The sequence below is a fragment of the Populus alba genome, chromosome 12 (assembly GCF_005239225.2).
Source record: "Populus alba chromosome 12, ASM523922v2, whole genome shotgun sequence".
NCBI classification, from domain to species: domain Eukaryota; kingdom Viridiplantae; phylum Streptophyta; class Magnoliopsida; order Malpighiales; family Salicaceae; genus Populus; species Populus alba.
The window spans coordinates 14,489,801-14,511,439 of record NC_133295.1 but is presented as its reverse complement, the minus strand read 5'-3'; the positions used below and the strand labels follow the sequence as shown (position 1 = coordinate 14,511,439).

The 21,639-nt window shown below is 33.0% G+C and overlaps 3 protein-coding genes and 1 long non-coding RNA gene across 4 annotated transcripts; 2 read left to right on the top strand and 2 right to left on the bottom strand.

Annotated features, from left to right (window-relative positions):
- Window positions 1-325: 325 nt before the first annotated feature.
- Window positions 326-2,601, bottom strand: LOC118060654 (BAG family molecular chaperone regulator 2). The gene is made up of 4 exons (XM_035073917.2): window positions 1,766-2,601; window positions 1,301-1,557; window positions 1,060-1,206; window positions 326-954 (listed from the first exon to the last, which is right to left on the bottom strand). The coding sequence occupies exons 1-4, from the start codon at window positions 1,986-1,988 to the stop codon at window positions 514-516; spliced, it is 1,068 nt and encodes a 355-aa protein (XP_034929808.1). The 5' UTR covers window positions 1,989-2,601; the 3' UTR covers window positions 326-513.
- Window positions 2,602-12,450: 9,849 nt separating this feature from the next.
- LOC118060576 (dihydrodipicolinate reductase-like protein CRR1, chloroplastic) lies at window positions 12,451-14,140 on the top strand. The gene is made up of 7 exons (XM_035073810.1): window positions 12,451-12,504; window positions 12,747-12,803; window positions 13,270-13,386; window positions 13,492-13,563; window positions 13,668-13,769; window positions 13,847-13,933; window positions 14,108-14,140. The coding sequence occupies exons 1-7, from the start codon at window positions 12,451-12,453 to the stop codon at window positions 14,138-14,140; spliced, it is 522 nt and encodes a 173-aa protein (XP_034929701.1).
- Window positions 14,141-15,174: 1,034 nt separating this feature from the next.
- Window positions 15,175-18,337, top strand: LOC118060577 (cucumisin-like). Its single transcript, XM_073403532.1, has 11 exons — window positions 15,175-15,255; window positions 15,357-15,445; window positions 15,544-15,641; window positions 15,708-15,848; window positions 15,945-15,976; window positions 16,096-16,293; window positions 16,607-16,917; window positions 17,012-17,123; window positions 17,374-17,587; window positions 17,696-17,853; window positions 17,951-18,337. The coding sequence occupies exons 1-11, from the start codon at window positions 15,175-15,177 to the stop codon at window positions 18,335-18,337; spliced, it is 1,821 nt and encodes a 606-aa protein (XP_073259633.1).
- A 560-nt stretch (window positions 18,338-18,897) lies between these two features.
- LOC118060701 (uncharacterized) lies at window positions 18,898-21,275 on the bottom strand. Its single transcript, XR_004689484.2, has 3 exons — window positions 21,100-21,275; window positions 19,624-19,837; window positions 18,898-19,451 (listed from the first exon to the last, which is right to left on the bottom strand). It is a non-coding gene; the product is annotated as an uncharacterized lncRNA (long non-coding RNA).
- Between the last annotated feature and the right edge of the window lie 364 nt (window positions 21,276-21,639).

The window sequence follows — 21,639 nt, the reverse complement described above, 5'->3', positions numbered from 1 at the left end:
GGTTCGTTACTTGGATTTGCAAAAATCCTCCATGGCGACTCCCTTTTTGTCAGTTTGTAGCCCCTACAGGAAGCAAGGCATGAAGGGGTTAATTAATTTATCAGCAAGCATTATACTTTTTTCCATTTAGAACAGCTGACAGTCCAAGACAATGATTTACAGCATCGAGGGAGGGAGAAAAGGGGTTTGTAAATTGTAACGTTCTTGAAATAGGGCAGTGAAGCAAGTATACAGATCCCCCTTCATCTTGGAAGTGAAAAGGCCTGGAAACCGAGTAACCATACAGAATGGCAAATGTGTACAGCAGAATACAAGACAGAAGAGATTAATAGCAATAATCAACTACCGTGCTAACCCCATTTATTTCCTGCTTGAACTGAATGTGAGACACAGACAGTAGGGGTTGCTGAAGAAATCTAAATACATCAAAGAATGGAGGAGATAGCAAACCACCTGGAGATAAATCCAAAACAATCCACACAATGAGAAAACAACAACTACGTGGAATACAGTTTAGTTGACGAAATCCCAAGGGAACTGCGGCTGATGGGATGAAGTTTTGGTGGCTGTGGAGGATGTAGATATTGAAGGGACCGGCTCTAAAGCTGGAGTAGAATCAAATGTTTCCCATTGCGTGGTTACAACAACTTCCCCAGACGCTGAACGCCTTGATGGCTGCTGTTGTTGATGGATCGATAAATGTTCGAATGGGTGCCGCTGTTCTTCTTCTTCTTCTATTGGTATCAATGCGTGTCCATTGGTATACCTTGGTTGCCGCTTTTGAATTGAGGCTATTTTCTGTCCATTAGAATGTTTGTGTTGCTGCTGCGTTGGGGCGTGGTTTCCATTACCAATAGGCATGGAGGCCTTGATTTCGTCGGAGTTACCAGTAGGCATGGAATTCTTGATCTTCAACATATCGAGAGTCTCCACATACTTTTGCACCCTTTGAACCTTGGAAAATATTAAAGTTCAGCACCATGAAAAAAAATGTGTTTTATGCAGTAATCAATTACTGAAACCAGTATCTACTTTGAATTCAAGATCAAAGTTAATTACCTGTATTTTCCTTTGCAATTTGACATCGCCATCAGCCATAATTCCATCCAATTTCAACAATTGATTCATCAATAACTCGATCAAATTGAGCACACTTTTCTCTGCTACTTTCCCACCTTTAGTGATTACTGATTCAAAGGCTGAAACCTAACCAATTTGCAATGAAAAGATCAGTATCCACTAAACAAGAACTACCACTACATTTTCAGATCAAGCTGCGAGGCATAATTTCAAAGAATACCTGGCCGGCAAGCCGGTCAACTTCCAAGCTGATTTCTGATATGGATTTTGACGCCTTCTCCATCTTTGCATTCTTTCTCATCTCAAGAAACCTCTTCTCCTGACTAATCGGGTCCTCAACTAGCACCATTTTGGACCTGTCCTTAACTCCAGAAATATCAAGAAATGCTTTTGAATCCCTCTCTTTATCTTTGTAAATCAGCTTCTGATCTTGGTGATGCAATCCTGTGGGTGCTGACAACATTTTCTTCAACTCCCCTGCGTCCCAAAAGAACCAGAAAGAAACAAAAAAAAAAATCATCATTGAATCAATCTCTCTAACTACTGCAGACACCAAAATTCTGACCAACAACAGTTACAAAACCTAAATTCCCATCTGAAGTGTTACAAAAAGAACAAAAATTTAAGACTCTAAACAAGTCAAAAAAATGAAAAGAACAAGGAAAAAGGAAGGAAGAAAACTTACCAAATGTAGCCTGTGAGCTAATATTGATTTCATGATAAGCTGACCCATATTTAACCTTGATTCTAATTGTCGGTGGAGGGAAAGAGGTCCGATCAGAATCCGGGTCTCTCTTCTGTACTAACATTCCTCCTGGTCTAACCTCCAACTCACCACCACCACCGGCTGAGCCACCATTCATGTGTGACAGCCCAGTAGTTGCCTTAGCAGTCTTCATCTTCATCATTTTTTCTTCTACCTTTCTGTACCCGTCACAAAAAAATATGAAACTTTGAGACACAGAGAGAACACTAGCTAGATCTCTGAAAACAGTGAACCCTGACAACCTTTGCTAGAAACCAAAGCAACCCAATCGAGACAGAGGTTGCTAGACCTTGTTTCAGAAAGCTGTAACCCCAGCATTACACGAGGCCAATTCTAACAGCCACGCGTAGAGTTGTAAAACACTAACTAAGCTTGTGTGTGGGTGTAATTTCTACTCCAATGGCGTCTCTCAAAAGACAAAAAAAAAAAACAAGGGAGAAGAATCTCTAACAATTCTTGCAATTCAAGAAAATCAAGAATCTAAACAACAACCTTTGAAAGCAAGAAAGCTAAATGCAACCCCTCCCGGTCAGATCCCTCTTCAACAAAAATGGAACCAGATATTTTCAAGAAACACTTAAAAAAATATTGAAACAAGCCAGAGAAAAATGAATTCAAGAAATGGGATTCTTTCCTTCTCTCTAGAGATTTCGAGAAGACAAAAATTATACTACTACAAGCAAAGAAAATGGAAATAATGTAGAGAAAATTTATTAAAAAGAAATGAGTGGACAGCTAACTAAGCTGTTGTTGTCACCAGAGAAAGTGTATTTATATATAGAGAGAGAGAGAGAGGTTATAAATAAATATTAATCTATGTATTTTTTGATGATTATAAAACTACAAAAAGCCGCCAAAGTTTACTGTTTATGGTTTAAAGGTAAAAATCTTTTACAAAATTTTGGCCCCATTTCTTTTTACCAAATATTTTTTTTCACCAGATTTTAGAAGGCCGGCGTGTTATTATTCTGAATTCGAATTTAAGACTAATTAATTGTATGATTTTCTTTAAATATATTGATTTTTTTAGTAATAGAGAATCTATTAATTGAAATGTAAGATTACTTGCATAATAATTTATTAGAAAAAAAAAACTTAAATTCGATTCATAACAAAGATTCATTGAATCTTTAAATTAATTAAATGATTTGGTTAAAAAGTTATTAGTAAAAAAAAATAATTCCAAAATGTTATAATTAAAAGAAAACTATATACGAAAAGGGCAATGTCAAGAAACACGATGATAAAGTTAAGATTTAATGGGTTTTTTCCTTTGAAGCACACGTGTTTTTTAGTGGTATTAAGTACAATTATATGATAGAATCTCAAAATTTATGCAGATTTAGGTTTTCTGTTTATTTTTATATTTTAAAAAAAATATATTTTTTTTATTTATTTCAAATTAATATTTTTTTTCAATATTTTCTAATTATTTTGATGTGCTGATGTTAAAAATTATTTTTTAAAAAAATAAAAAATATTATTTTGATGTATTTTCGAGTGAAAAATACTTTAAAAAGTAACAACAACCACAATCTCAAAAATAAGATTTTGGTCGTTTATTGAACAGATTTACCATTATTTATATAAGTTTTTAAAAAAATAAAATAAAATAAAATTATATTTTAAAAAAAATATGATTGTTCTTATAACCTAGCCTGGCAAAGCCTCTAGTTAGTAAGGTATTGGGTTGACCTAATATCTCATTTGATATCAAAATGAAATATATGTAAAAAAAAATATAACTAGAAAAGGATAAGTTGTTATCTAGTTTTATAATAACTAAAAACCATGGTTATTTTTTAAAGATTCTAGGTGATGAATAATTATATAATATGAAAAACAACAATCATCATATATGTTATTTCTAAAATAAGTTGCATTATTAATTGTTTTTAATGTGTGTTCACATGCTAAGTTTTTCAATATAATATATGTTTGTTTGTTTTTTTATTAAAAGTAAAAAAGGTAAAATATAAGGTTATGATTCCAAACTTATATTTAATAACAAAACTTAACATGACTTTTAAAATATAAGTATTGAACCTGAAATAATGGTGAACAAAGAATAGGTATAAGCATATTAAATGTTATATTGATTGAAATTGACTTAAAAATCATAACATACATTCAATGGACCTATATGGGATCGCATTGATCTTGTTTTTAATTTGCTCGAATTATCACAAAAAAATATATTTAGATACACATTTAAATATAAAAATAAAAAATTCAAAAAACAAATAAAAAATAAATATTTACAATTAAAAATAAATGCTAAGTTTTATTGTAAATATTACATTTTATAATTAAAAAAAATTGTCTAGACAACTCCGCTTAGGGCAACTAAATAGATAATTAGAAAAGTAGTTCAAAGGAATATTGTCAGAAGCACCGTTAAACCCACATGTCTATATTCACACAAGACAGAAGAAAAAAAATCTTTGTTATTTATTTATGTATTATTTATTAAATAAAAAATTATGTACTAATTGCTTCTATAGACAGGGTCCGATATTATGATTAGAGCCGGTGACGTTTCACTGTTGCTTAATGTCCATGTATCAAGCACGATGTGTAATGCTCATTAATTAAGAAGGTAATTAAGAATAATTATCTTTTCATTATTCACTGCTTGTAGTGATTCTTCTGTGGTCCCTCCCTGACTCAATTAATAGGGTTTGAAATCAGTTGGGTTAACCGACTGGTGGCTTTTATTATATTAAAGAATCTAGAAATGCCACGACAAGAGCAATTCTTGAAACGCCGTCGTTTTTTATTCATTCATTCATCCAGACGCCATTTACTATTGTTCTTGTTCTTTTATTATATAAGTGAGAAGACTTTGGTGCAAAGAATTCAATTCTAGGATCAAACTAGATCATTAGCACGTCCGATGCGATAAATTAGATGAAAAAAAAAAATTTATTCAAGTATTGTTATCATTTTAAAAAAATAATAATTATGAATTTAAAATCTGATATATATTATATGCTATTATTTTAAAATATTAAAATAATAATATATTATTCAAAAAAATCATATTATTTATGATGAAAAATTAAGGAAAAATCAGCTAAAATGGATGACGTGGTTTTTTTTTTTTTTTAATAAAATGAATGGATGATGCCTTCGTCTCCAAGCCGAAGCCCTTATACCTATTTTTTTCTTTTAAAAAATTCAAGTTTACTATGTGAGGTTTTTTTTTTTAAAAATAATAAATAGTTATATTTTCACCTAAACAAACAATACGTCATCAAACAGGAAATCGAGGTACAAGATTTGGACTCTAAAATCCAAGAATTTTCTTTTTTTTCCTTCTAAAAACCCTTAATCAATATTCTAAAAATTTCAATATCCTTATTTCTAAGCAGAAAACCACCCTTTCTTGAAATTCAAAATCAAACAAGCGAAAAATAAACTTTACGAGTTTCAATCTATTTTTGTTATGATTTAAATATTTAAATTACCTTCATTGAATTTTTATTTTAAAAACAAACTCATTAATATCAAAATTGATTTTTTTATGGTTAGAATATGACCAACCAAAACTTAATAAATTTTTAATAAATCATACCAATGCATTAAAAGAAATTTAATAATTTTTTCTAAATATTAATTCCAAATTTTGAACCTAAAAAGTCAAACAAAATAACATTCTCCCTTAATGATAAAATCAATCCCTTAAATTTAACTTAATTTAAAAAGAAACCTCATCTTAGTCCACCAAAATTGACTCAAAATAGCAGCATAAAGTTTTTTTTTTCATATAAAGTGCATAAAAAGGACTATAATAAATAATAATAGTACAAACGTGGACCGTGTCAATATTCTCCGTGGAAACCAAGTTAAAAAACATGGTGCTTACGTCACACATAAGTAAATCACACGTGTCAATCATCGGTACAATCAAAACACCGTCCCAGAATCCAGGTTACTCTACGCCCTTTATTTTTCACTTGTCTCTCTTTTGACTTCATTGCCTGCCACCGACGCTTTTACACGTGAGAGTCACACGTTCGTGAATGTACAAGTGTCGATTTACTGATTTGTGATTTGTGTGACGGGAATAGATTCGGTGCATACGTATATGATTTTGACAATGTAACCTACTTATGCCTGCATTTAATTTGGAAGTGATGGAGGGTCTGTTTGGATTTGTCTTAATTTGTCAATATTAATTAATATTTGTCCATCAAAATCACTCTTAGTTTTAAAATTTTCAATTTTTTCCTAATAATTATGCATTTAGCCCTTTTAAAAATAAAATATTTGCTCTTTAACCTTATATTTTTTCATGATGGCACCCCCAATTAGAAGATTTCTAGTTCTACCCATGAATATACATGCATGCATGAATCATAAATAATAAAATATAATCTTGCTTTCGAGATTTATTTCCGCGATACTTCTTCATGCGTTAGTGATTAGTTAGTGAGTCGCTCATTTGATTAACAATGGGATTATGAAATGTCTTATTAGCTCTCTCTCTCTTTTGTTTTTAATATTGTAGATATATTTTTGGATATAATTTATAGATAGGTGGTCACTTTCAAGAATTAATTAATATCGATGCATTGTTTTAGGGTTTCGAGCAACTGGGTTTGAAGGCATGTTTGATTCGGGACAAGATGCCGACCAATTGGCATATAAAAACACGGTTTATCGGAAAATGCTCTGCTAGCTATCGGTTTTCATGGAATTTCTGTGGGGGGTATGGTAGAAAAATATATGCAGCACGTGACAGGGGAACAGAGACACTTTTTCTGTACTTTACAGAAACAAAAATGGTGACAAATATATGGTTAAGTTCCAGCCAAGCCACTTCCCTTTTTCATCAAGGCAGCGAAACTTGGAGCCATTGTGTTGGAATCTCTACCAAAGGAGTTAGGACGAAGAATTAGTGCATGTTGAATTATTCTTTCTTCAATTGACCATTTTAAACGTGATTCTTAAATCAGAATTTTGTTTGATTAATGAAAATCAAACTCCATGATTGATTATCTTTTCCAGATATAAAAAAAAATAAAATAATTGGGATATGTCCCTATATCTTTTTTATTTTGAATTTTCAGAAATTTACTTAATTTTTATATCTTTGTTTTTATTTTTCTAACCATAATTGACATGTTTTTATTTATTTTTATTTTTTTATTTAATTTGTCCCATGACACTGACCACATACAATCTAAAAGAAGTTATAAAATAGAAAATAGAATCTGAAAAATCCCATACGTTGGATTAGCTTTGAAGTCCACCGACAAAACTATATATTAGGATAACAATCTTGGAAACCCATTTTGTGTAAATTATATATTCTAGTTACTGCTGTAAATTAATGAAAAATCAAAACAACATAATAAGTTAGAAGATTAAAGGTTGATGATTTTTCTTGTTTTTTTTTTTTTTTAGGTTTTAAACTTTTGACAACGTGAAAAGGTTGATAAATATTTGTTAGAGAATAATATAAATCATATCTTGAGACCTCACCTAATAGTTTAAGTTATTGGGTTGAGATGGTTCTTTAACATTGTATCAAAGCTTTCATGATCAAATGGTCATGGGTTCGAATTTCACCATCCTCATTTATTTGATAAAAAATTGAAGTACAAGCTAATGTGAGTATGTGGAAGTTTCAAGCCCAAAAAAACTTTTATTTAAGGAAATGTGTTATGGAATAATTTAAATCATATATTAAAACCTTACCTAACAGTTTAAGCTATTGGTTTTAAATGGTTCTTTGACAATATTAACGTTAAAAATCTCAATTTATATATTTATTAGTATATTCACAAATTAATTCCAAAAGAAAGAAAGAATTTAGACAAAATATGGTCATAATTAACAAGTATTCTTAGACATTATTATTAAAAAAAGTAATTTTGTTAGACATTATTAACATTAATACCCTTTGATAAATCAAATGTTGAATGTTATGTAGAAATTTATATGACTGTATATAGCTCGTAGATTAATTATATCTGTTGGTATGTAGCCTTCTCTTGATTAGGTGGCTGGGTAAAGTTGTTGTCACTTGTTTAATAAATTATTTGATCTCGAGGACTTCAACGAATTTGGTTCTTTGATTTGGACCTTTAAACGACAATTAATAATTGGAAAATGTCAATTGAACTTCATGCTAAAAGTGGTTTTTTTTTTTTTTGTGTTACAAATTACATTTTGGTATAAAAATATTGAATTGATATTTTTTAGTATTTTTTTATGATTTTGATATATTGATATAACATAAAATTATTTAATTAAATGTATTTTTAAACGAAAAAACATTTTTTAATCTTGTTTATTTATGCAGTCATGAAGCACTTTTCAAAAAATATTGAATTTTATTTTTGCTTCAAATTAATTTTTTTAATGTTTTTGAATAGTTTTCATGTCAAAAATAAATTTTAAAAAATAAAAAATTATTTTGAATGATTTCCAAGCAAAAAATACTTTGATAAACAAATATTACCACAATATCAAACATAACATGTATCACAGTACAAAACACGCATTAAATGAATGTTTAGAATTGTATTTGCTTTTTTTTTTAAAGTATTTTTTAAATTATTTCTCTTTTAAAAAATATTAAATTAATGTTTTTTTAGTTTTTTTTATGATTTTTATGTCTTGATATCAAACAAAATATAAAAATATTATTTTAATATATTTTTAATTAAAAAACACTTTTGAATAATATTATATATCTCAATATCAAACACACACTAACTTGTAAAAGTTACTTTTGCGAACAAATAAATCTTAAAGACTTGACTCAGATAATAAACAATAGTTTTTTTTTTCTTTTATTACAAGCATTCAAATTGAAAATAATTTTATGATAAATAAAAAACTGCCTGCCGACTTTCATAAATGGCTCCCATTTGCCTATTGACATATATTTTCTGTTCCGGCAAGGGATGCTGGTTCTATCCCATTATTTTCACATAAAAAAATTAATTTATATTTAGATTTTGTTTAATATTATATTAATAGTTGTTTTTTAAATTATTTTTTATTTAAAAATTTATCAAAATAATATTTTAAAAAAATATTTTTTTTAACATCAACACAGCAAAACGATCTTAATAAATTTAAAAAATTATTTAAAATAAAAAAATTTATTATTTTAAAAACTTTTAAAATATAAAAACAAACACCCTCTTAATTATTTGCTTCATGATTGTTATGAACTGGTCTGAATATATTAGTCAAAAACCTCTATCGGAGGGTTAGATACTTCATTAGCGAAAATTAATTAAATTGGAAAATGATAATCCAACCACCAATTGAAGAACAAAAGACAAGATGTCAAAATAAGGAGCTAGTAAGGAATTTCGACAAGCTGGTAGGTGAACCGACAGCCAAAAGTTCGAAATAATGTAAAATCTGGCTCCATGAAATCTCTCGTTAAGCTATGAGTGATATATACGGAACACACACGTATCCGAATAAGAATCCGAACGGGGACTACTCTTCTCCACAGGATCGCCATGGGAGAGCATCAACTATGGGTCCGAAGGGGAGGAGCAAAACATTCTATTCCGAGCTGTCTATTTAAAATAGTCCGAGAAAGATAGAGTTGAGCAGCGAGTTAAAGGTCAACCCGACTTACCCTCATCCTTTCCGAGGATAACTCGTGATCCAGGCTTCTTCTCTCTCTCTTTGTTTTTTTTTTTTTCCTTTTAATTCAAATCATTTTTAACTCAAGATTAGTCAAGTTCTGTATCGATTTACTGAGCTATTTGAGAATGCATACATTCTTAGAACACATGAAAAGCTTTGAATTGTTTAGAAATTTGGTTGAAGTTAATTTTTAAAGTTTTTTTTTTTGTTTAAGAATGCAATAAAATAATATTTATTTATTATTTTTAACATCAATTCATCCAAATAATTTAAAAATTAAAAAAAATTTAAAAAAATCGAAATCTACTGTATAGACATAGTCTTCAAGCTGTCCTTGTCAAATGAACAGTGTCGGTAACCTTAACATCAGTTTTTAACAGTGATTCACCGATCTTTAACGATGATGACTCCGGTGGGCAAATTTGACCCAATCTTCTTGCAAGTTGGTAAGGCTTAGGGATCAGATATGAAGCCATAAGCATTACGGCAAAGGGCTCTAAACTTCACGTTCTTCAACCTTCATCTTCATCCAGACTCCAGAGCATACAACCCCACCATCTTATTACACAGAGGCTAAAACCTACGGATTTCAAAATTCGACACGGTCATGAATACATGTTTAAAAGGAAAATCGATCCAGAAATAAAAATATCTTGAATGATTAAAGTTCAGGAATATTTTTCGTGGCAAAGCACTCAAACTTGAATGGCCACTGAAAATTTCTGCTGCCGCATGCACCAGCAGCCATGGAAAGCTAGTTTTTATTGCCAATTAATGGGGTCATCAAATGAAAGAAGCGAAATGGAAATGATGCATCACATCATGTATGACAAGCACATGAACACTATTGTCGATAGGGGACATGTATGAACTATCCAGCAAAGTATAAGCTGTATAGCTGCCATGCACAACATTACTGTCTCATAAGTCAAATCAATAGTATTGGATAATCCTGGCTTGTCGAAGAGTGTTTATTTTTAATGTTTTAAAATATATTTTTTAAACAAATTAATATATATTAAATCTCAATAATAAGATATTTTTAATAAATTTTTATAAACTAAAACTAATCCGTTCTTAGTTCTGTTTTAAATAAATCATCTAAATTTGAATTAACATATTTATATATAAAACAAATAGGAATTTCAAACTTTGAGAATAACATGAAAAACATACTCATTTAACAACTAAATTAAACCTTAAAAAATTGATTTTTAAGTATCATAATTTAAAATAAATATGATATATTTCTATCAAAATACATTTGATTCTCAACATCTTACCAAAGAACTTCCTCAATAAAAATTGAATTATTCTATAATGGACACTATTATAGACAAGATTATTGTGTCATGATTTTTGGTATTTCGAGATGGTGATAGTGATTTATATGTTGATGTTAAATTAGTAGCAACATGGGGCCAATCTAACATGAATAATCATAGTCTAAATAATAATAATAATAATAATAATAAAAACCAAAATCATAATGGTATCATTTCATGTCGTTTATGGCATTTTCAATGGAGGTGGGATCAGTTCCTCTACTGTCCAGTCTAACTTGTTGGACTTGGTGCAAGTGGGTTATCATTGCCCCTGTCTGATCACCAAAATCTGTCGTTATATACCAGTCTGACCTGCGAGCCTTTGGATCTGCTGACTTTTTGTTTGACTGAAATATTCATGCATAATAGTTAAATTTGGATAGTCCAATAATAATAAATCTCCCAAGGTAAAAAAAAAAAAACGGATGCAAATTATTATTATTATTATTATTTCAAGCAATACTCTTACATTTCTTCCGTATTTTTATGTTCAGAGTTTATGCATGCTATCTTTCACAAGTCAAAAGCGTAGCTCCTCTCTAATCGAGTTTTTGCATTATTAAGATTAGATATTTCATTGAAATTAAGATTAGTATATTCATAACAAATACTTTTATTATTACATTTGAACCCCCTTGCTAGTTATTAAAATGTAGCCGTTTTAGAGATTGAAGATTCTGGGTAATAATTATATTGAGATCTTTTCAAAATAAATGAGGTTAATGACTTAACAAATATTTTTATAATGTAGTGAAATAAGTCTAAGTTCAAAGAAGGTTTAATCACATTAAATAAGAATAGTGGCTAAAAAAATTATAATAAAAAACTTGATTGTTAGATCAGGTTCAAGTTTATACAGAGGTTTTTAAGATTCAGTTTTGCACGGGTTCTCATAAAATTAAATTAGGAAGATTCTATTTGAGTTGATTTTATTATTTTCCCTCAAAATTTCATAGATTTTATGTGTTATTTTAGATTTTATATTATTTTTCTTTATATATAGGGATTATGATATTATTAGGTTGATTTTTCTACCATATAAAATGCATTAAAAACCTTTTTAACGTATTAATATTTCAAAAATAAAAAAAAGTTTTAGAAAATTTTATATTTTAAACCTATTTTATCTCACTTTCTGAAAATAATTTATTGAAAAAATATATTAAAAAATAATATAAATTATATTTTAAGATTTTATTTAACTACTAAGTTATTACGTTCAATATACAATGTAATGAGATTAAATTATAAGATTTACGGGTGATGAGGAATCTTGTCCCGAATTGAATTTAACAGCTATTAAAAGTCAATCTCATTTAACTATAAATTCAGATTTGCATTACTATTTGTCATTTACTTGTCCTTTCCATGGAATTTATTCGCAGGCTTCGCAATGCATTTCAGGCTACCTACTCCATTTCATGAGAGCAAAATCCTTTCTCAAATGGCTAGAGACAGGGCCCTGTGATATATTCTACTAGCTAGATTTGGCTCGAAGCCTAGAACCCACCCGACATCGATCATTGCTTTATTATTTTTGGGCTGTCTAAGATGCCATAGCTTTCAATAATTGGAGCATCAGTCTTCGAACACCATCTTCTTGGATTATTTGCAGAATCTTTAAATCAACACTGTCTCGAACTAACGAGAGTAATGGAGGTGGCATGTGCTGTGGATTCCCATTTTGTAGGAGATGATATTGGAACTGTTCCCTGTTCCTTCTCTTCTCTCGAGCCATAATTGCTCCATAATTTACTTTATGCTTAATGATTAATCCTTCTCTCTTCTTCGTCAAATGAAATATCAATAATAAATGATCTAATTATGGTATTTAGGCTCCATATCTCTGGTAATTATATGATTAAACTCATCAATTAATCTCTTATTCAACATGAATATAAAGCAAAAGGCTCATCAATTGAGCAATTTGTGATATCTTGCCAGTGCAGTCAAAAGAAACAGGCGTGGCAGTTGATTTTGCTGATCCTTCCATAGTTTATGACAAGGTGAAATAGGTTCATTTCCTTTCCATCTTGAATTTTTTTTCACATTATCATCAATAATTACTACTAATCATAGGCCTTTTTCTGTTTGGTAATTCTCATTGGGCAACAACATTTTGCATTCAAAGTAAGGTGTTCAGGAATTAAAAGTATGGTTGTGGTTCAAACTTTGAAAATGCAATAAAATAATATATTTTTTAATTTTTTAAAAATTATTTTTGATATTACACATCAAAAAAATTTAAAAACATAAAAAAATTTAATTTTAAAAAAAAATATTTTCCAAGTTTTGGTAAGCTAGAGACAGTAGGAGCGTTGTCTGCATTCTGTGACAAAGCCAGTATGCTGAGCAGAGGGTGAGCTAGAAACCATATAATTACTGTTGGAATTTGTTGATTGCTAGAATCTTAAGACCGGCTTTTTTTCTGATTTTTCGAGCAATTATTTCGTACCATGAAGATGCCTGTAGGGTTGTCTGATCGCACCAACTGTGTCCATTGTTTCTTTACTCCTTCAGCAAGCTGCCATTGCAGCTTCCTTCCATTACAACAATGCCGAAATTGTTGAATCAAGGTCAAATCCAATAGTAAGTGATAGAAAAAAGATGTTGGTGTATTGGTATCAAATCAAGTTACCAAGAAACCAAACCTTATGCATTAAGCATTATCTTTTGAATGTCTTTGACACACAGGATTTTCCATCAATGGATGCTATTCAAATTTCAAAGAACCTCTCTAACATGGGTCAAATTTATGAAGATATTGTGCTAAGTTTTTCCTCATCAATTATGAAGGATTAAGAATTTAAACCTTTCATATTTTGAGGAATTGATAAGATGCCACATTGTATAAATTCTGATACTGTAAGGCAAGAGGTCAAGTTCTAGGAGAAGATGGGGATAGGGTATACAGCATGGTCCTGCCAGGGCTTCCCTATAGTGCAGCCATTTACTTCTCTGGCCCAGGAGTGGTATGATTTCTGCTTCAATTTTCCCATTTTCTGTAATCTGTAAAGAAGGAATCCAACCGTTGTTCTGATGGCCTCAGGTTTACTCTATTAAACACGATATCAGTGATCTGAAGTGCCTCAAGCCTGGCCTAATCCTAGCTATTAGAAAGGTCATCCGACTGAAGGTCAACCAATCCAATAATATTCAATCCTTTCTTTTGAGAAATTATTGCATGAACCTCTATATACCGAAACAATGTGGCCGAATGGCGCTTCCAATGCCATTGTTTTGACTCAGCTTTTTGCCTCAGCCCATATCAAAGTACGGCCATTAATCTATGTCTTTGTTATCATGGAAGAATCTAGTGTATGGCTTGGAGAAACTCTTGTAAGCAGCCAACATCTTTCCCTGGCTTCTGCACCCTCCTTTGGCATAGCTTACAGAGTAGATAAAGAAACATGTCATCATGTGGGAAACATGCACATTCCACCTTGCTATCGACAATAATCAAAACACTAGCCAATAAAAAATATATATAGTAGAAAGGAAGCTTTATCTGGAAAACGAACAAAAAAAAAGGGGGGGGGGGGGGGGGGGAAAGAATAGTGGTTCAAAATTCTACAAGATTCCATGAAAAAATAAAGTCTAGATTGGAGCTCAAAAGCAACTAACATAGTGGTGCTCCTCTTATGGGGTCAGAAACCCATAGCCTTCTAAACTGCGAAACCCAGAAGCCCGAAACAGAGTCCTCTTCTTATCAATGCACTTCTATCAAGCTAGGTTTGTTTGAAGAGACCAAACCAACTTGTGTTCTTGCAAGAACCAAAATAAATTTAATGTTCTGGGTGGTTGGATTAGGTGGTAAGGAGAAAACTTATATAATCTGAAAGTTTCAAGTTTCAGTCCCGCTGCTATTTTTATTTTTTTAAAATAGTATGTCTGTCTGATTAATCGAAGATATTTAAGTTTTTGTCTTAACGTATATGCATAAATGTTTTGTGTGTTCGGGGGGCGTCCAAACACCTGTTTCTTTCCTTTTCTTTTAAGAAAAAAGAATTAGTAACCAATAAATGCAAGTTTCCATAACAATTCCATCCCTTTCCTCTTTTTGTTTCAGCAACGTTGACACTTTGTTGGTGTATTTAGGTTGACCTTCGAGAAAGCATCATGGGAATTTCTCTCCACAAAGTAAAACCCGTCCGAGGCCGACTAGTTTGTTTTCCAATCCAGCCTGTGTGATGGTGAAGTAACCAAAGGTGCTAAAGACAGGATTTAAATATATTTTACTTTGCATTGTAAAAAGAGGTGACGATAATCGCAAACAAGGACTTAGTTGAGGTGATTAGCTCCAAAAATTTGTATATAATAAGGACCTGCTAATCACATGATTTCACATTGCAACATACAGTTCTGAAACTTAGCTCCATGGACAAGTTGTTGAACCTCTCTATTTTCTTTCTTGCAGCATTGGTGCTGCAATGCCACTGCGCTGAAGACGACAGGAAGGTGAAAATCCTATCTTATTGCAGTTTAACACGAGTCAAGCTTTGATTTATAGGTTTACATTCTTGATGGAGATTATAATGCATTATGATTTATGCGTGCAGTCTCATGTTGTGTACATGGGAGATCGTCCCAAGGATGCTTCATCAGTCGCGTCGACACACCACAATATGCTAGCAGAAGTACTTGGCAGGTTTGTTATCATCATAGCGGACTAAGTTCTGAAGATATTCCGTGTGTGGAATTGAAACACAGATTAAAGTTTAATGTGGTTGATTTTATCACATGCAGTTCATCAGAGGCTAGAGAGTCACTAATTTATAGTTACGGGAAGAGTTTCAATGGATTTGTAGCCAAACTATCAGACAAAGAAGTTGCCAGGATCAAAGGTAATCACGTCTTAATGTTACAGGTCATGTCTGCATTTCATACTCATGTTTCTGAATGTGTCACAGAAATGGAGGGAGTGGTTTCTGTGTTCCCTAATGCCCAACTGCAAGTGCACACTACAAGATCATGGGATTTCATGGGCCTCCCTGAATCTCATCCCAGGTTGTCTGCTGAGGGAGATGTTATTGTTGGGTTGCTGGATACAGGTGACTTGTCAAACTCAGAATGAAACAGAAAAGTCCCTTAAAAATCCTAAAATTCAGCTTTAGTGAAAAATGGATCCGTTTCTGTGATTTTTGCAGGAGTTTGGCCTGATCACCAGAAAAATGGAAGGGTATCTGCCAGGGTGCAAACAATTTCACCTGCAACAAGTATAATCTGTCTTCCATTTTCTTTCTGTACTAATGTTTAATAGGTCAGATGCTGAAAAACGTTCCTTGAATTCACAGAAAGGTCATTGGAGCCCGTTTCTATGATCTGGAGAATATCTTTGATCCTAGGTATGATATCAAATCCCCGAGGGACACGTTAGGACATGGAAGCCATACTGCTTCAACTGCAGCAGGGATAGCTACGAGTGGAAGCTACTTCGGATTAGCTGGGGGTGTGGCTAGAGGAGGAGTTCCGAATGCAAGAATTGCTGTCTACAAAGTATGTTGGGCAAGTGGCTGTACCTCTGCGGATATCTTAGCAGCTTTTGAAGATGCAATAGCAAATCCTATCTGTTTCACTAGGGAGTGATTTCCCAGCTCCGTATTGTAATTTTTTCCAGTATTTGCAAGCACCATTGACAGGAGTTTTTCCACTAAAGTCGTGCTCGGAAACGGACAGATCTTCCTTGTAAGCGTTGCTTGATCCCATTTCTGACACATTAAATTCAACCTGTACTGCCATTTTTTTTTTTTCGTAATTCTTCTTTACGATATTTAATTCTTTCCTTCAACTCGTATTTGTAAAATTCAAGGGAAATTCACTCAACATTTTCGATCTCCACGGAAAAACATTCCCATTGATCTATTCTGGAGACTCCGCAAACTACACTGCTGGAGCTGATCCTGAAATAGCAGCGTGGTGCGTGCCTGGAACTCTAGCCCCTCTAATAACCAAAGGAGGAGTGGTCATGTGCGATATTCCTAACGCACTTGCCTTAGTGCACGGGTCAGCGGGTGCTATAATGCCCGTGTCCATAGATGAATCTATACCTTTTCCCTTCCCTCTTTCTCTGATCAGTCCTGAGGACTACTCTCAGCTTCTGGACTACATGAGATCCACACAGTAAGTCACTAAAAATCTTCAGTACCTTGAAGTACTAAACTGGTTTTTGTCAGGACTTTACGGATTCTTATCGAGATTTTATTCCTTTTCCTAGGACTCCTACAGCAACCATTTTGATGACAGAGCCAGTGAAGGATGTCATGGCTCCCTCAGTAGTCTCTTTCTCATCAAGAGGTCCAAGCCCCATTACTCCTGATATCCTCAAGGTATCTATTATTTCTCCAGTCTCTCACTAAAGAATATTTCTCAACAATGAAACACTAACTCTTGCTGTTTCCGGTGTTGAGAATGAAACTTTTCTGCTGAACAAAACACTGAAATTTTTACCTTTGTTTTCCATCGATGTTGAGATAGCTCCTCAACACAATAATGGTCACTTAATTCTGATTATTTTGCAATGGTACTCCTTGAGAAGCTGTCTAACTTAAGCATCTTGATTCCTGAATGCAAAAACAGCCTGACCTTGCTGCCCCTGGTCTGAACATCCTTGCTGCCTGGTCTCCCCTAGGAGGTGCTTCGATATCCCCCTGGGATGATAGGACAGTAGACTACTTTGTAATCTCTGGTACATCCATGTCTTGCCCACATGTTACTGGTGTTGCAGCATTTGTTAAAGCAGCTCACCCATCATGGTCTCCTGCTGCTATCATGTCTGCCCTCATGACCACAGGTAAATGAAAACTGACACTGAAAACAGTATAAAGAATTGGTGTTACCATATCCTGCGTGCGCGGTTTATTTGTCAGTAGGAACCTCTCATCTGACTTCTTTTATATAGCTACAATTATGGATTCAAGGAAGAATGCAGATGCCAAATTTGCCTACGGATCTGGACAGATCGATCCATTGAAGACACTAAACCCAGGGCTAATCTATAATGCAAGTGAAGCAGATTATGTCAATTTCCCACGCAAGGAGGGTGACAACACTACCCTTGCAAGAATAATCAGGGGAGACAATAGCACTTGTCCAAGCAACGAACTAGGCAAAGCATGGGATCTTAACTACCCAACATTTGCACTCTCATTGTTAGATGGAGAGACTGTCATGGCTACATTCCCAAGAACTGTCACCAATGTGGGCACTCCAAAGTCCAAACAGCACTTACTATGCAAAGGTTTCAATGCCATCCCAATTCACTGTTACTGTACAACCATCAGTTCTTTCCTTCTCACGGGTTGGAGAGGAGAAATCATTCACTGTTAAGATCACAGGAGCACCTATAGTTAACATTCCTTCAATTTTTTCATCCATCGATGAGCAGCCACAATCAAAACCCAAGTTTAAAGGACCATGGGAGGGTTCCACTTCCACCATCTATCACAAGAAGGGCACCTTTAAGAGCATGCAGAGGACAGATCGTACTGATGGCTTCGGCGGCTTGGTATCCAATAACAGGTTGGGTTATCACAAGCACTAAGGAATCTGAATTCCTTGCCAATCATTCAAAGAACGCATCATTATTCACCGTGACTTCCCCTCATGAAAAATGGTTTTGTCACCATAATAATATAAAGCTAATCCTCAAGAAGTGGTATAAATCCATCTGTACCAGGGTTCTCCATGGATCTCCATCAATAGATCTTGCATCTGTTTGACTACAAGTTTTCTAAGCTGTGAAATGTGTTGCATGGTTATGGTATTATTTCACTAGCTTTCTTGTTTTACTCAACAATTCAAAAGTTTTAGCCAGCTATCATGCTCTCCAGAAGAAACGGCATGACATAATTTTTAAAGAATCATATATCCTACTAAATTGGATGCAATATGAGCAACTGGCTAAGTTACATTCATCCACATGCAGTTTTGCACTTAAAAGAATCTCACTTCCATTGATATACAGAGGAGATCCAGCAAATGTTCTGTTGAAGTCAATCACTTTAGATTAGACAATGCTTCAATCTCGGGTTTGAAGCTTTAGCTAGGTAACTATCACCCTGTCAATACTAAGAAAGAGATTTTTGATGCATGGACAAGATATTCAAATCACAATCCAGTAATGACAAATCTCCAACAGACTGCCTTTCAGAAAAGGAGAAGGCAAAGTCAACAGACTAATGTGCATTCTACAACACCATTGTTCAGCAGCAGCATACAGAAAGAACAAAGGAATCCACAAACTTCTCTTGGATAAATGATCCTGGCATTACAAGAGCTACACCCAGGCCGGCTCATTTTACATCTTGAGTTACCTCCACAATACCAAAATTGGGTTTGTCTAAGAAGAATAGTAAATTACAACAAGATGTGCCAAAATTTCAAATGTAATCCCCAGATGAACCCAAGAAAAATTAAAAAAATTACAAGAAGTCGGGATCCTGTTTTAACACGGGAAAATATAAAACAGTATAAGTTGAGGGACCTAAAGTGAAAAGCTTACAGAGATTGCTTGATATAAAAAAGATCGTAGAGATTCAAGCAAAACATGCATCTGAATGGAAAATGTATTTCACACCCTTAGTAACATTCCATGCTTCAAGCAGCGTACACTTGTCCCCATGAATATGTAGAACCATCCCTTCAGCAGGAGCCACCTACAGAGTACAGATGGGAACAGTAAGAGTCAAGACAGTGTACATTTGATTAAATAAAAACTTAAACACATTCATAAGGCAAAGAATAATAAAAAAGATTGTTGAAGAAACACAGATGAAAGGCACGAGAGGAGAAAAACAGATTTATAAAGATAAAATGAAGGGAATTTACATCAGCCAAAACACTATTCCTTGAGCCATAGAAGACAGTCTCTCCTCCAACTAGAGGCTCTGAGGAAGAATCCATCTGGCTGTTTGGATCAGTTTTAGTTTTGGCTTTATTCGCACCACTTAAATATATTAAAAGAGTATAATGAGTGCACTTCCCATCACCCAGATTAACACTTCCATCAACATGTCATCCAAAGTGCTGACCAACCTTGTACCTGAAAAAGTAGCATGAAATCCCAAAGTAAACAGGAGGAACAAAGACTTGGTCTTTACTTCTTATAAAGCAATCAAAGTACAATAGAAGCATGCAGGCAATACAGATATTTCTACGCATAAAACTCAACTGGACAGCAACTAAACTCAATTAATTTTTAATTCTAAACTAGCAGGCTCATCATGTGAATGATAATCTTCCCTAAGACAATAAAGTTACAGCATTTTTTTAGATTGCTTGCAACTCATTAATAAGCCCCACATACAAAGTGATATTCCGTAAACAAATTCATAGCCCGTAAAAGTTTTATAACCTAGCTAGCAATGCGCAACAAAATATATATATATATATATATATATAGAAATAGCATAGGAACTACCATATATCTCTATAAGATTTGAAAAAGAAGAAATCTTGCAGCAGAATTTACTACACGAATTATAACTATTTCAATAATAAAATGGTCAAAAAAAGCAAGAAAGAAAAATTGCTTCTACAACCATATCCAGGACTTACCCTTCACGCCAGGATCAAATAATTCAAATATTCCTCACTTCATACAGCTGAACAAAGATTTGTTATTTTTAACGAGCACTGCAGATATCCAGTCCAGGCATGTGCTTCAGATAGAGACTATATTTGCTTACGGATTTTTCCTCTTTTCTCGAAATTTTCATGACATAACTCTTACCTTGTAATCTCAATTCACATCAAACCTGATCTTCAAGAGATCCAAAATCTATTACTTCTGATTGCACATCACCATGCAACCCAAGGGGAAACCTTCATTAATCACTCGAAAGGAAACTATGAACACCAAACAACATACCTTTTGAGCTCAGCTAGTCAAACTAACATCATATCCAAGCTCTTAAAACAACCAATAGAAACAAGTCCAAACTAAGATTATTAATCATATAATCATTCAACAAACTTAAACCCCACACAATTCATCTCAAAAATGAAGAAAATGGCTCTCAATTCTCAAAACCAGCTTCATATTTAATCCCTTCAACACAATCAAAGCTCAAAGATTTAAACTTTAACTAAGCCCCCTCTTTCTCATATCCCTTTCAATTTCACCCCTTTACAGTCAATTCCCTACCCCAACTACAAGAACCCATGTCAAAAAACCACTCAAAGAACAGAAATTTAAACAAAAAATCATTCAAACACTTAAAAAAACAAAGTGGGCATGATTGCAATTTCTAAATCTTGACCGTAAATAACAGAAATTTGTCCAAAAGAAACGATAAAACTTACAGTAAAGAGATCGTTCTCTTTGAGACGAGTAATTTGGAGATTCTTCTTGTGTTTAATGAGAGGCCACTTCGACTTTGATGATGTTTTGTTTTCTGCTTCTTTTCTATCTCCCATCTTTCCCTTTATTGTATTTCTTCCAGTTTTCTCTGCTTCTGCCATTGAAGGGCAGCTCCAGTTTTATGTACTACATTTGTTTTTCTATTTTGGGCTAAATCTTCATCAAAATGGATCTGTATTGGGCCACTCCACATTTTGAATGTCCAATAACCAAGCCCACAATAAGAACATTTTCCTTTTCCTTTTCTTTTTTCTTTTTTAACTATACAGAATAATTCAATTTCTATTTTTCCCTTTTAACCTTTTACTAGAACCATCTTATTAATAATTGATATTATCTAGAAAAATCATTCTATTTTTATGATAATGCTTAATGGTAAAGGTTTTTTTTTATTTGACAGCAGGGATATCCTTAAACTAGCTGGTGTTAATCAAAATTAAATATCATCCTCGGATGATCTTACAAATACCTCCTTACAATGA